The 16039-nt window shown below is 38.2% G+C and overlaps 1 protein-coding gene across 2 annotated transcripts in view; it reads right to left on the bottom strand.

Moving 5' to 3' along the window:
- Nucleotides 1-13820, bottom strand: part of CNOT7 (CCR4-NOT transcription complex subunit 7) — a 29559-nt gene extending 15739 nt beyond the window's left edge. Inside the window, exons 1-4 of one of the 2 annotated variants that reach the window (XM_021714008.1) lie at nucleotides 13588-13820; nucleotides 11987-12198; nucleotides 10194-10295; nucleotides 9727-9920 (exon numbers count right to left, since the gene is read on the bottom strand). In XM_021714008.1, coding sequence (XP_021569683.1) covers nucleotides 9727-9794 — 68 coding nt within the window. In that variant the 5' untranslated portion in view covers nucleotides 9795-9920; nucleotides 10194-10295; nucleotides 11987-12198; nucleotides 13588-13820. The remainder of the gene's footprint in view (nucleotides 1-9726; nucleotides 9921-10193; nucleotides 10296-11986; nucleotides 12199-13587) is intronic. The other variant, XM_008061204.1, reaches the window with a different exon arrangement.
- Between the last annotated feature and the right edge of the window lie 2219 nt (nucleotides 13821-16039).

The following is a 16039-nucleotide window of genomic DNA, read 5'->3' as shown; positions in this document are numbered from 1 at the left end:
CTGAAGGCATAAAAGGTGTCCAGGACTGGGCTAAATCTTTATAAATGGTCCCAAACCCATCTACCATTAAAGGGTAGTAGGGGATATGAGAAAATTAAGTTATTTACTCCCTCTTTCTGAATATTTACAATCTAGAGAAATAAGAAGTGACAGCATTTTAAATAATTTCTTATATCCTATCCTTTCCACAAGTCTTTAAAAATTACATATTTGGAGAGCAGGGAGACAGCCCACAGACTGGGAAAAAATATTTGCCAACTGTATGTCTGAACAAAGACCTAACATCTAGGATCTACAAGGAACTCAAACATGCTGAAAAACAGCCCTTTACAATGTGGGCAAAAGATATGAATAGACCTTTCTTAGAAGAAGGCATATGAGCAGCCCACAGATACAGGAAAAAAATGCTCAGTCTCACTAGTCATCAAAGAAGTGCAAATTAAAACCACACTAAGATACCACCTAACTCCAGTAAGGATGGTCATCATCAATAACTTAAAAAACAACAGATGCTGGAGAGGATGCAGGGAAAAGGGAGCACTTCTACACTGTTAGCAGGAGTGTAAACTAATATAACCTCTGTGGAAAACAGTTTGGCGATTCCTATAAGATCTAAAAGTCGACCTTCTAAATGACTCCGTAATCCCTCTACTGGGAATATACCCAGAACTCAAACCACTCTATGGAAGATACCTGCACATATATGTTTATTGCGGCATTCTTCACAATAGCAATAACATGGAACCAATCATGCTGCCCATTGACTAGAGCACTGGATAAAAAAATTGTGGTACATGTACATGATATTACGCAGCCATAAAGGACAAAATTATGAACTTCACAGCAACTTGAATGGACTTAGAATCTATAATACTGAGCGACTTATCACAGAAACAAAAAACTGAGTACCATATGTTCTCACTTATAAGCGGACCTTGAACAATTATCATAATACTATAAGAAAAGAATTGGCACCAGTGGGAAACCTCCAGGGGAGGGAGGGGGCGGGACTGGCAACAGTGGAAATCTGCTGGAGGGGCACAACTAATCAACAAGGTTACATGCCTAATGAACATTTGTATACCTGACCCTGAGTTGTACCCCACATCTTTAAAACAAACAAAAAAAATAATAATAAAGATAAAAAAATAAAAATTACTTATTTGGGAAAAAAAAGTTACTTATTCAGGAAATGACAGATGTCCTTAAACAATATTTTCCTATTATGTTAATATGATAGAATATTTGTTAAAAAGTATAGAAACTAACTTTAAGGCATTTTAAAACTATGGAAAATAATGTAAATTTGTAAAAACATGCTCATTACAATCATCTTTTATCTTCTGACAGCTCTCTTATACTGCTAGCAAGCCTATAAATTAGTACTGTCCTGTAAGATAGTATCAAATTCTGTATATTAAACTTTACATCTAAAGGATCTTACATTTTAAGTAACTTTTGATCTTGTAATTATATTTATATTCTTTTGTCCTCTGGGATGAAACTCATGGATATAGTCAAAGAGTTAACAAAAAAGAAGTCCACTGTACCACAACTGTAATACTACAAAATCAGAAACACTCAAAACATCTAGCAATGATAGACTGACTTCAGGCTTAGAATAGACCACACAAAAGACTTTTATAATGAACACTACAAAGTACTCCTCAAAGAAATCTAAGAAGACACAAATGGAAAAATATTTCATGCTCATGGATAGGAAGAATTAACCCTGTTGTTAAGATGTCTACCTTACCAAAGGCAATCTACAGATGTAGATTAATATCCATTAAATTACTAACATCATTCTTCTTAGACCTGGAAATGACAATACAGAAATTCATACAGAAACATAAACAACCATGAGTAGCCAAAACAATCCTTAGCAAAAGAAACAAAGCAGGAAGTATCACACTTTCAGACTTTAAACTTTACTATAAGGCTACAATAATCAAAACAGCCTGCTATTGGTACAAGAACAGGCATACGGACCAATAGAACAGGATAGATTCCAGAAGCAAAACCTCAGTTTCTCAACTAACTCTTCTTCGACAAAGTCTCCAACAACCTATTCAGAAAATGGTGCTGAAAAAACTGGCTGATCACAAGCAGAAGACTGAAATAGGACCCCTACCTAACACCATACACAAAAGCAACTCTAAATGTATCAAATGCCTAAATTTAAAACATCAAACTATAAGAACCTTAGAAAATGCAGGAGACACCCTATGGGAATTGGAATTGGCAACCAATTCCTGATCAAAACCCCAAGTGCCCATGCCATGAGGGAAAAGATAGACAGGTGGGACCTCAACAAACTGACACGCTTCTGCAAGCCAAAGAAACCATCAAGAGAGTGAGGGAACAGCCCACAGACTGTGAAAAAATACTTGTCAACTGTTTATCTGACAAAGGTCTAACAGCCAGGATCTATAAGGAATGCAAGCATGTCTAAAGGAACAAAATAAACGCCCCATTTAAAAGTGGGCAAAAGATATGAATAGACACTACTCAAAAGAAAGTATACAGGCAGCCAACAGACACATGAAAAAAGTGCTCAGTCTCACTAATCATCAGAGAAATACAAATCAAAACCACACTGACATATCATCTAACCCCAGTAAAAATCATCATTAATAAAACAAACAACAGATGCTGGCAAGGATGTGGAGAAAGAGAACATTTCTGCACTGCTGGTGGGAATGCAAACTAGTGCAACCTCTTTGGAAAACAGTGAGGTGATTTCTAAAAGAACTAGACATTGACCTTCCATATGACCCAGCAATTCCCCTACTGGGAATATACCTGGAGGAACTCAAATCACTCTACAAATAAGATACCCGCACACACGTTTCTTGCAGTACTATTCACAATAGCAAAAACACGGACCAAACCGTGCTGCCCACTGAAACTGTACTGGATAAAAAAATGTGGTATATATACACGATGGAACATTACACAGCCATGAAGAAGGACAAACATACGGATTTTGCAGCAACTTGGATGGATTTAGAGTCTATCATACTCAGTGATCTATCACAGAAACAAAGAACAGAGTATCACATGTTCTCATTCACAAGTTGGACCCTGAATATTTACCATAATACTGTAAGAAAGAGATTGGCAGTAGTGGGATACTGCTGGGGTGGGGGCGGGACGATACATCTGTAAGGGTACCTGATCACAAACCAGGCAAAGTGAGGATCAAAGAGAGGCCCAAAATTACCTGTACGATGACCACTTGTTTACCTAGTCCTGAATTGTACTCCACATCTTTAAAATAAAATTTAAAAATAAAATTAAAAAGAAACAAAAAGACCATACAAAGGAACACTAACTAGGTCATCATTAAAAATGAGAGTATAAAAGACATGGAAAGATTTTAGATTCACATTAGTGTCTAAATTAGTGTAGGGGAGAAAGTGCTGAATGTAAAATAACAGATAATACTAGACAACATTATATTTTTATATAAAAGACATCAAATTATAACTAACTTTAATTCTCCTTTATGCTTATCTAGAATGTTTTAAATTTCTTACCAAAAGGTATTAATCTTACATGAGAAAAATAATATATACAAATAATTAGAGATTCTTCCTATAACTAAAATAAATTTGGTAAGGAAGCATACTAATTACTACATTCTATACTATAGTTTATAGGATTTTTATGGTACCTACAGTTGAGCCAATACTTAGCTTAGATAAATTAGGACAAAAACTCAGTTATTAAAAAAAAAACAAAAAACTGACCCAGACTACAAGTGGTATGAAACAGAGTATTCTCACAGTAATCTCCGACAACTCAAAAACTCTAATTAACCAATTAGTAGTTGGACATCATGATGTATACCAATGCCTATTCTGGGTGAGAATGAGAAATATCTCATAAAAGCTACTCTGACTAAGATTCCCAAATTAGATGCCCACAGAACTGAAATAAGCTTCTCCATGAATAATCATCATATAAATTGACCTCTTTAAACATCTCAGCAGAGAACGAGAAAAAACTTCCTAAATGAACCAGTTTCTGCTTCAAAACATGACAAGCATAGACTGAAAAAAAACAGAAAATAAGTGACGTTCCATCTGTTTCATCCCTATTCAGCGAATAGAAGATTCTGGTAATCAGAAATGTGAATTCAGTGAAAAATTAAGAGTTTTACCTTGGGCACTCTACTTAGAAATAAGAAGTTCTATCCTTCTGCTTGTCAAAGGCAATTTATGAAATGGGAGAAAATACTTACAAATCATATACCAGATAATGAGTTAATATTCAGAATACCTAAGCCGGACTCGGTGGCTCAGCCTGTAATCCCGCGATTTGGGAGGCCGAGGTGAGTGGATTGCCTGAGCCTGCGGGTTTCAGACCCACCTGGGCAACTTGGCAAGACCTCATCTCTACAATAAATTAAAAAATCAGCCAGGCATGGTAGTGCATGCCTGTGATTCTGGCTACTCGGAAGGCTGAGGCAGAAGGATCACCGGAGCCCAGCAGGTCAAGGCTGCAGTGGCCAGGAGCGGCCACTGCACTCCAGTCTGGGCGACAGAGTGAGACTCCAACTCAAAAAAAAAAAAAAGAGTATCTAAAGAATTCCTACAATTCAATAGCAAAAAAACTCTAAAAAATGGGAAAGGGCTTGAGTGAACATTTCTCCAAAGATATCCAAATGGCCAAGCATATGAAAGATGCTCAACACCACTAATGATTAATTAGAGAAATGGATCACCTCACACCCATCAGGAAGGCTGTTATTTTAAAAAAAAAACCCTAGGCCGGGCTTGGTGGCTCAGCCTGTATTCCCGCACTTTGGGAGGCCAAGGTGAGTGAATTGCCTGAGCCTGCAGGTTCGAGACCTGCCTGGGAAACTTGGCAAAATCTCATCTCTACAATAAATCAAAAAATCAGCCAGGTGTGGTAGCGTGTGCCTGTAATTCCAGCTACTCGGAAGGCTGAGGTGGAAGGATTGCTGGAGCCCAGCAGGTCGAGGCTGCAGTGGCCGGGAGCGGCCACTGCACTCCAGTCTGAGCGACAGAGTGAGACTCCGACTCAAAAAAAAAAAAAAACTCCCCCAAAACAAAAACAAGTGTTGGCAAGGATGTGGAGTAATTGGAACTCTGTGCACTATTGGTGGGAATGTAAAACAGTGCACCTGCTATGGAAACCAGTACAGGGATTCCTCAAAAATTTGAACATAGAATTACTATATACCCAGCAATCCCATTTCTGGATATATACCCAAAAGAATTAAGAGAGTAGGGTCTCAAAACATATGTGTATACTCTTGTTCTTAGCAGCATTATTAATAATAGCCAAAAGGTAGAAGCAACCCAAATATTTAGTCTTAAAAAGGAAAATCTGACACACGCTACAGCATAAATGACCCTTGAAAACCTTATGCTAAGTGAAATAAGTCTGTCACAAAAAGACTTACAGTACATGATTACTACTCATGTGAAGTATCTGAAAAAGTCAAATTCAAAGAGACAGAAAGTAAATTCATGGATGCCAGGAGTTGGAGAAAGGAGAAATAGGAAGGTTGTCATTTAATAGGTATGAAATTTCAACTTTCCAAGATGTAAAATTTTGGAGACTAGCTGTGCAATAATGTGAAAAAACTTAACAGTACTGAACTGTATATTTGAAAATGGTTATGATGGTAAATTTTGTTATGTGTATTTGACCACAATTTAAAAAAAAAAATCCAAAGTTCTATCATTTAAAGTGCATTTTCAAAAAAAAAAAATTCCAGAATTTAAACAGATTTTTAAAGCTTCAAATAAGCATCCCCTCGCCCAAGTTAAGCATATTTTTTTACTTGATCAATACTTGTATCTAAAGCAAACATACATAGCCAACTTTATACTGGACATCTTATATTAATAGAGTATAACAAGCATAAAGCTGCAATTTACTAGAAGAAAACCTGTTGCCTAACTAGCCTAAATAAGCAGTTTAAAAGTCAGAAGTGTCTACCAATACAAATATTAAGAATATTAAACAGACAAATATTAACAATGCTCCATGAAATTAACTGTTTCACAGGATATAAAAGGCGCAAATCTATTTTTAACTTCCATCACCTCTCCAACCAAGTCAACTGACTCTCACAGAGCACTGTATTCCCTTCCATCTTTCCCCAAAGAGTCACCATCATTTTTCAGTTCTCAAATTCAATGACAGAAAGAACGTTAGACAGGAAGAAAGAAAATTCACAAATCTCTTTAGACTTGGCACTGCTCAATATCTTTTCTCTAATTCTTACAATTTGAAGTTTCAAACCATTTATCTATGGTCATCTACTGTCTATTCCTCAAAATCCAACTTACTACATGACTTAAAAGGTTCTTTTCTCTCTCAGCAACTTCTATCTCATACCTAAGAACGTATTTCATTATTTATTACTTCACATTGATCTTCAACAGCAGGGACCAAAATGGTCACTTCCTGAGTTGTCAAAACAATGAATGAATGACATTATGCCAAATCTAAGACTTCTAACTTTTCTTCTGACACCACAAATTCTTTAACAGTCACTTTTATCCCCAATTATTAAACTTACCATTCTTTTAATTATTCTAGCCTCTCTCTTCCTCTATTATCCTTTTCTCATCTTAGACTTCTTTATAATCTAACATCCTTGGAGTAACAAAAAACTCTTCTATTATTAGTTAACTCTGTCACCTCAGTCTTCCACAACTTCTACTCTTGCTCTTAAGCACAGCTGGAGAAACTTATACCAAAATAGCAAAGACTTGGTTAATACCTTTTTCTCTAAGCTTCCAATAACAGTTTACCGTCAGCATATGGCTTCACCCCACACTTGCTTTACAAAGAAATATCAGACCATCAACATTCTTGTCTTTACATAGACCCATCTGTCTTAAGATCTTTTTCATTTAGACTCAGATAGCTTGCTTCATTGTCCCAAGCTAATTGCTACCAATACCTCACATGCTATTCCACACAACTGCTCAAAGGATTTGTCAAATGAATGTTCCCTTATCCATAACAGTTTACAACTCCTTAACTAACTCCTTAATCTTCAAATATGCCTATGCAATATCTGTAAAACAAAATGAAAACCACTGTTCTTTCGATTCTGCTTTCTCTTCCACTTACAGTACTCTTCTTCTCCTTCTTTTCACTGCCATTTTCCTTCATTTCCCAAATGAAGTAATGGATTCCTTTTTGTTAACACTGAACCTGAGACCCCCTGTAATTTCTACTATTCTATTAGAATGATTCTCTCAAATCTGAAGAATTATAGCAATCACCAAAAGTGGTGGCTCTCTTTTAAAAATTTGTTTTCATTCTTTTTGACTTGTCAGTGAATTCTGTCCACAGACTGCTTTTCTTCTTCACAGTCCATCAACATTTCACTTCAATTTTCATGGGCACATCAATTCCAAATTCAGTTTGGAAAGAATTCCCACACACTGATTAGTGTTTAACAATTCTGATTCTTGGACTTTGGCAGTAGAAAGCAGACAGAAGAGTTACAGAAACACTAAGTTATAAAGACCATGGCCAACTTTCCTCAATAACATATCCCTGGTGTCTCACATTATAGCTGACACAATGAATTCTAGGCACTCACAAGAATAAATTTTCGCCTGTCTTTAAAATATTATGTTGATGGTGCTTTCTCTCTACATTAGGCAGGACTGATTTTATCTTCCAAATGACACTTTCTATGGAATGTTTTCCACTATATTCTTCTCCTTAAAAATCTCCTGACATTAGCATAAATGATAGCAAAACTTGGTAGTAAAACTACAGCAGTTCTTTCTGTGTAAGAAAGAAAAAATGTTGTTCAGAGCCTATTCTAGAGAAAGCAGTTGTTATTAAACAAAGATGTTTCCAGAAAACTGTCAGTTTTACCCAAACTGAGATGCTGATGGATTACTAATTACTTATGTACTGAGATCACAACAGTATCTAATTTAAAAGCAATGTTCTAATGATTAGCTTGAAGAAAAAATTAACATGAAGCAAATGAAGTAGTAAAGAACTAATTTTTTTAAAGGGCTACATTTGTGGAAAGGATCGAAAGCAATTCACAGTGTTTCAGAGCTATAGTATTTATAAAAGGTTATCAGTTTGAGCGGAGATAAGTATGCTTTACCCTTTATAAGGTTCTGGAGAGTATACTATTAAACCCAATAGTGTGAAACAAAGAGGCAGGCTAAATGTAGTGCAATTATAAGCTGTATTACTGTACCATGAACACCACTATCCTATAAAACCATCAGCCTGCTTTTCATTACATCTCATATGTTAAATAGGACATTATTCAACAAAGAACAGAAACAAAGAATTCTACCATTAATTGTCTGATAGCTTCTTTTACTATTTTTCAAATTGATATTAGATCATACTACATAAAAGCAAGTTGTCAAATAGAAGGACAATGCAATACAGCAACACACTCACTTAACATCACCAATAGGTTCTTGGAAACTGTGACTTTAAGGCAAACGATGAATGGGGAAACCAATTTTACCACAAGCTAGATGACATAATCAAGACTGAAGTTTCTGTGGCATATTTCTGGTCACAAAAACACCACCAAACTTCTAAATAAAGACCAAAATACATCTAATATTAAATAAATGTGAGCTACACAAATATTTAAAACAATAAAAACAAGTAAGATAATTATTTACCCCATTATTCCAACTGAGGATCGAGAGTGGTTGGAGTCTATTCTGGGGCTCAGGGCACAAGTTGGAACCTGACCCTGGTCAGGACCCCATTCCATGGCAGGATGCACTCACTCACATACCTGTACTCACTTGCATTGGGACAACCTAGTCACACCAGCTCACCTAGCATGCACCAGCCTTGGGATGTGGGAGAAAATCAGAGAACCCAAAGAAAACCAACGTAGTCACGAGGAGAATGTGCAAACTCCAAACAGATAGTGGCCCCAGTCGGAAACTGATTTCATTCTGTTATCAATATTACAATGAAACAATGTTGAACAAAATGGTATTATTTTGAGGACTGCTGTACTTAAAATACATTACATATTTTATTTCCCAAACTATCCTTGGCTATCAAGATTAATTCCATCAGTTAGAAGGACTCTAACCGAGGAAACTGGGTTCAGACCCAGGGCTTAGGTCAGAATGTAGATTCTGTCAAACTAGACACACAGGGTTCAAGGATACTACGACTTTTCCTATATGTAAATTAAGAAAGGTTTTGTAGGCTGATGTGAGAACATGACCATTTTATAACATTGATTTGAAAGGAAAAAGGACCCAAGGTTCCAAGAAATATCTTTTTGTATCTGATATGCAATCTACTCATAAACTGGAGAATGACTACAATAAAAATCTCTTCACAAGGATAAATATTACAACAAAGTCATTTATAATTGAAATTGCACACACAAAGTCTGAAAGTAAAACTAATGTGGTAAGATTATTTTTGCTCAAGAAATATTTTCAACACCCAAAGTTTTCCAAATTCACAAACAGTGGCAGTCATATTTTAAATAGCTCATCTCTAAAAATCAAAATATTTGAACTTAAAAATCTTCATTATCCTATTTTTTTGGTCCTATAGTAAAAAAGAAACCTAAGCTTTTGAAATTTTAGATATTTCCAGGATAATTATACAAAATTCACTTAGAATTCTGCTATATTTGAGGAAAATCAATTCCTAAAATTAAACCAAAAAACAAGTTTGAGTATATATTTGATTTCCACTTACGTCAAATTAAATTTAAAATTAAACTGCCATGTTGAAGTTCCTGGAGGGTATTCTCCTTGCTCATTCATAAATGTCAGTCCTAGCTGAATTATCTTTAACAAGTCTACATTACACCGCAATAGTTGGTATTGATAGTCAGCATTGCTCCTGAATTCTCCAATGGGTCTTGCAACCACACCTGGAAACTCGGTGTCCTGTAAAAAGATTTTAAGATTCATTATTCACTGAACAGTCACATCCACAATTCACAAATCATTACAATAATTCATTTTTAATGCAAGTCAAAGAATCCTGTTATACATGAAATTTTACAAATTCATATTCAATTAGAGTAACTTTTAGCTACCAAGAGCATTATTTTTAGAACTATAAAATAAAACTCTATAATGACCTTTTCTTACTTCAAATATGGTATCAATAAAAAAATTACTATGTATGAGGTGCAAATGATAAATGCAACCAAACACTCAATATTCAAGGAAGCGGAAAAATAATAAATTCATGTATTCCAAGGGGTATGTGAAACTATGCTCACAATATTCCAGTGCTAAACCCAAGTTTCTTAAGAACTAGTTAGAACGAAAAATGCTTCTTTCAAAACTATCCAAGAAAAGCATAATTAGCCTCCTAATTTATTTGGCTAAAACAGTATTCTCTCTATAATCCACAGAAAGCATGTTGTCAAGAACTGTGTGCCACCTACTCATTCCTGTAGGATGTTAACACTCTTCTAATGTCACTCCTTATCATCTGAGGAACAAATGATCACTATGAATTCTTTGGATAAAAAAAAATTTTGATTTTAATTATAAGTAAGTACACCTTTATTAAGTAGTACATTATGTATGTACAAATATTCATATTTTAACCAATCAACCTGCCCATCCCCAAAGAAGTATATTTATTTGTATTAAAAATAACTGAGTTAAGTATTATAATTCAAGTTAGGGCTATCTAAGAACACAAACTAAATATAAAGTCATTATGAGCCGGGTTCGGTGGCTCAGCCTGTAATCCCGCGCCTTTGGGAGGCTGAGGTGAGTGGATTGCCTGAGCCCGCGGGTTCGAGACCCGCCTGGGCAGCAAGATCTCATCTCTACAACAAATCAAAAAAGCAGCCGGGCGTGGTAGTGCATGCCTGTAATTCCGGCTACTCGAAAGGCTGAGGTGGAAGGATTGCCGGAGCCCAGCAGGTCGAGGCTGCGGTGGCCGGGAGCGGCCACTGCACTCCAGTCTGGGCAACTGAGTGAGACTCCAACTCAAAAAAAAAAAGAAAGTCACTATGGAACAGTAAAGAAATGAATACTTCATTCAGTCCAATTCAACAACCATTTCATTTGATGTGTTATGTTAGGTGTGGGGAGAGAAAGGATGATTAAGACACTAACCCCTTGCTCTATGAGCTAACAATAATCTAGTGGATATAGAAAACAGTAGAATAGCTGCAAGAGATATATGAGGTATAACAGTAAAGAAGAAAAGTAATTAACTGATTAGATAGTCTAGGCAGAATGTACACTATGTACAAGAGCAGAGCTGCTTATTAGCACAGTATGTTCATGGGATTCCAATCACAATTTTTTTAAAAAATTGCAGACCAGCAATGTTTCACTGGAAGATCTGACTTTGTTTGAGAAAGATAGCTGGGAACTCCCTGGCTTCTAGGAGTTTATCTGGTACTATCAGGCAGATCTGGAAACTGACCTGGCACTCATAGCTAGGCCCTAATGTTCTCCTGTTGAATATAAGCGATCTCAGAGAACTTCAACATTAGATAAGGCCACTCTGTAATCATGTCTGAACAAGGACAAAAAAATAAACAATATCAAAACACAAAGTGACCAAATAACCCAATCCCAGCTAAATAAATGACCGTTACTTCTCTCATTTAACACTTACTAAGGTACCCAATCACAGAATTACCCCAGCTTCCTGACAGCATCCAATACACAACAACACAGCAAAGCCCTGCTTTCTTAAGCATTCTCTAAAACCACCTGACACAAGCCCAAATCTTTAAGTCCTTTCTAACACTCTCTTATTCAAATGCCCCATGGATCCCAAAGTGTTTTCCCTCACTGCAATAAATAATAAACCCAACATGTCAAACCCATGATTTTGGGCTGGAAGTTATTAAAAATTTTCTATTTTCATGATTAAATGAATCTCTAAAAATCAACCAGAAGGACTGATTTTAAGATTTTAAAATTTCTTCTTCCTCCTTTGTAAGAAGCATTTAAAGATTCAGTCATGGGCATACCATAGCAACGTAATTATATTTTCGGATAACTTGACGAATCTTCTTCATCTCTTCATCCAAGTTGCAAGCCCAAACTTCACAAATTCTTTGGCTATGATCTACAGTTGCTGCTGGCATAGTGAGGGCACAAGGAAGTCTAGATGCCAAGCATCAAAATGTTACACTTGATTGAAGTTTGTTTCATAAAATATTTATGTATCTTATTTATGTACCTGTCAAAACAAAAACCAAAAAAAGACCAGCTATATCAGAAATCTGAATCACAGAATAATTGACCTGGTAGAAACCTAAGAGGTTATTTATTTAAATTCCTTGATTTATAATAAAATCAAAGTTTAGAAGTAGTGTTTTTAAGCTACATACTAATTATATTTGTATAACTTTCCACTAATTAAAGCTTGCTGAGTTCAAACAACCTTCTGCATAGAACTTTATGAAGCTATTCATTTCCAGATAGAAATGGAAAATTACTTACATACATGTGACAAGATCAAAGTTGCTATGACAAAGATATTTGTGTTAACTCTTCATAACAAAATATTCAAAATCTGACTTAATTACAAAATCTGCTTCACTAGAATTTATTCAAACCAGATTGGAGGGGACAAAAGTAAAATAATTTTTCCAAAACACTCCTTCTGAGAAAAAAGTGACAACCACAGAAACTGAATGACTGCAACTGCAGAAGGGAGAAAGAAGGCAACAGATTTCCTTGGGCAGGGAAATTCCAAATGCTCCTACATTTCACACATACATGTGAACAACAACAAAAAAAACTATAACAAGGGTAAAAGAGGAGGGTCTTGTGACTACCTTCTAAGCTCTGAAAGGTCACCAATGCAACTGCAGAAGGGAGAAAGAAGGCAACAGATTTCCTTGGGCAGGGAAATTCCAAATGCTCCTACATTTCACACATACATGTGAACAACAACAAAAAAAACTATAACAAGGGTAAAAGAGGAGGGTCTTGTGACTACCTTCTAAGCTCTGAAAGGTCACCAATGTAACCTCGAGTACTCTCAGAAACTAAAGGAGATCTAGAACACCCCTCCTTTACAACTCTCCACACACACACACACATACACACACGGAAAGACCTTGTAGCTTAACGTTGCTTTCCTCCACCTCTCTACTGCAGTTCCATAGCCCCGAAGAGGCACCAAAGGCCTTCCCATCACTGGAGATAACATCTCCGAGAAACGAGAGACCGGCATACTGGCATTCAAGTCAAAGAGAACTCTCTTCCCTGGGAGAGAGCCAGAGCGAAGGTGCTGACAGCATTTACTGGAACTAGACTGACTCCCAAGCACTGCGGCAAGAGGGGCTACGAGTAGCTGAGGCCCTAGGCCACCGCCCTCCTCTCCCCATTTCCGTCCCACATCCTAGCCCCAGGTACAAAGCCTTTACGTCATCACTCCGCGCCAACCCCCCCCCCCGACAAACCCCCAGCCCCTGTCACCCTCCCCGCAGCTTTTCCCTCAGCCAGCCGCATTCTCCGCTGGCGCCATCGCGCACCCTCTCAAGGTTCACCGTTCCCGCCCCCTTTCTACTTCCCCAACCCGCCCCTCCCCCCGCAGGGCTGCAGCAGATGCAAGATCTACTTGTATCTCTGAGCTCGCGCTCCTCCTTCTCCTCCTCGCCATAGAGACAGCACCCGGCAGCGGTGGCGGCGGCGGTAGCGGCGGCGGCGGCAGCGGGTGCCCCATAGACACCTCTCGCCCAGCAAGGGGGAAAGGGGAGCCGGAGCTGCGCCGCACCGTGCTGCGCCGTCGCTTTTCACACGTTCCGGCGGGGGCGCCAGATGATGACACGCCACGCAGAAGGGGCGGGGCGCGCGGGAGGGGGCGGGACACGCAGGGGACGGCGGCTGGGGTGGTGGATCGCTGGGCGGTCAGGCTGCCTGAGTGGCTGGCTGGGGCGTCTGGGCCGCGGAGGTGGGGTCTGCCTGTCCCGGACGCCAACTTGCCCCTCTCCAGCCGCCGCGGTTATAGCATGTCCCCCAGGACCCTGGGAGCTCGGGCCGGGCTTGCCTAGAGGAGACGCGGTCCCCCCAGCGCTTGGGCCGCGGGCGTGCCAGCCCGCCCCTCTGTCGCTGGAGAACAGCCGGGCTGAGCAGCTGGGAGAAGCAGGCCAGAGCCTCCTAGGGCCTCGGGCCCGGGGACCCGAGGAGAATGAGCTGGCTCTTTCCCCTAAGCAAGAGCGCCTCCTCCTCCACAACTGGGTCTCCCGGTGGCCTCACCAGCCTCCAACAGCAGAAGCAGCGCCTGATCGAGTCCCTCCGGAACTCACACTCCAGGTGACTGCCTTTCCAACAGGAGGAAAAAGTAGGACGGGAGGGCGGGCTGATCCTAAACACCCTCACAGCTCCTCAGGTCGGCTGCCTCCTTTTGATTACCTCCCTTGGTTCTGGGTCACACACGCTTGCTCTTCCACTCCTGCCCGTGTTTACTGTTCTCCTCCGGACCCTTCCTGTCTCCTGCCCCACTACTGCTCAGCTGTTCTAATTTGGATTTGTTCATCCCTCCTGACACATCGCTGCTGACTGTAATCTCTCACAGTCTCTAGCCAGCATCCCTTGCTTTCCCCGGCTTCTTCACTGTCTTTCTTTCCCTTTGCCCACCTGATTGCCGCGTTGGCAGAATTGTTAAAATACTATTCTTGGCTAAAGAGAATTGCGAAGAGTAATCTCCAAGTTTCACAAAGAATGGAAAAATACAACTGTTGCAACACCAAAGGAGAGGCAAGCCAGCGTTTTCATCAGTGAATTCTTCTCGTCTGAGAGTGACATAGTCAATCCTCTTGAGTCTCTTAATTTAAGATTTACCCTACTCCAGCAACTCCCCCATCTCGCAACTACCGATGTCTGTACATTTCTCACATTTTTAAATATTCTTGTCCCCACACTCATAAATAACCTTATCTTCGTCTTGATTGTTCTTTTGTCTTCCTATGAATTTTTTCATTTTATCATGGTCCGATTAGAAATATTTTGCAATCCAAACTGTTTTATCTGTTTCTACTACAAACTGGTTTGCTGCAGTCTTTTATTTTGCAAATGTCTGTGGCTTCTAATGATTTTCAAAACTTAAAAGTGTTTTTTATATTATAGGAATTTTTTAAGAGTATTTACTTAACAGTTTCACAGTATTTTAGGTAAAGATGTCAACATTGTTAAGCCCTAACCCTTTAAAAAGTAGTCCTTTCATTTGAAAGATATATATGTGACTATATATAAAAGATATGTATTTATATAGATATGTAGTCTTATATAGTCTTTTCTTTTAAAATATATATATCCCGAGATAATGAAATTGAGCAATTCCTACTGATCAAGCTATTAGGGACATTCTATCTGTTAGACCTTAATAATTTTTTTTCCAAGCAAGTAAGTTATAATCTAGAATAGTTTTAAATTAAATATACTGTTAAAATAAAAATTCACTGCAAAATCAGTTTGGCTAAAATGAGGGCCGTTGCTGATTGAACTTTAGGTGTTTCTTGGTTCTTTGTCTCAATTGTTCTGTTTGTTCATACCTTTCAAAAGATGAATATCTATGGAATTTAATAGAAAAGAGTGGCAGACAATTATTGGTGGCTTTTATTTAATTTTTTTTGAAAACTAGGTTCACAAAGTTCTTACAGGTCAATCTTGTTCTAAATCATGTTCTGTACTGACTGTAAGAGCTAATCTCACAAGATATGCTTATAAAATTAGGTGACTCATTTTTCACCTAACAGAAGTTTGTCCTCTTCAAAGTTGTTACCTTTGAAAGACTATATATTGTACTAGTTCTAGTATTGCAGAAACACATTTAAGGACCACACTGTTAGAATTATCTGCTTTTAAGCCTTTAGTATATGGTATTATGTTCAATATCCTCAGTGCTGGCAAATTTTTTCTTTGAGGTTGACATTGAATTATCCCAAGTCCCTTGTGGCTAAGGCTGGCAAATAAAGAGAAGTAATTGAGCCGAAATTTATATCTTTGGCCTCCCAAAAGAAGTGAGATTCTAAAGCAGGAATTGTTAATCTAAGGAGTTACGGGATTTGTTT

Source organism: Carlito syrichta, unplaced genomic scaffold (genome assembly GCF_000164805.1).
Source record: "Carlito syrichta isolate Samal-C Ts95f unplaced genomic scaffold, Tarsius_syrichta-2.0.1 Scaffold305146, whole genome shotgun sequence".
NCBI classification, from domain to species: domain Eukaryota; kingdom Metazoa; phylum Chordata; class Mammalia; order Primates; family Tarsiidae; genus Carlito; species Carlito syrichta.
This window is presented reverse-complemented; position numbering and strand designations above follow the sequence as displayed.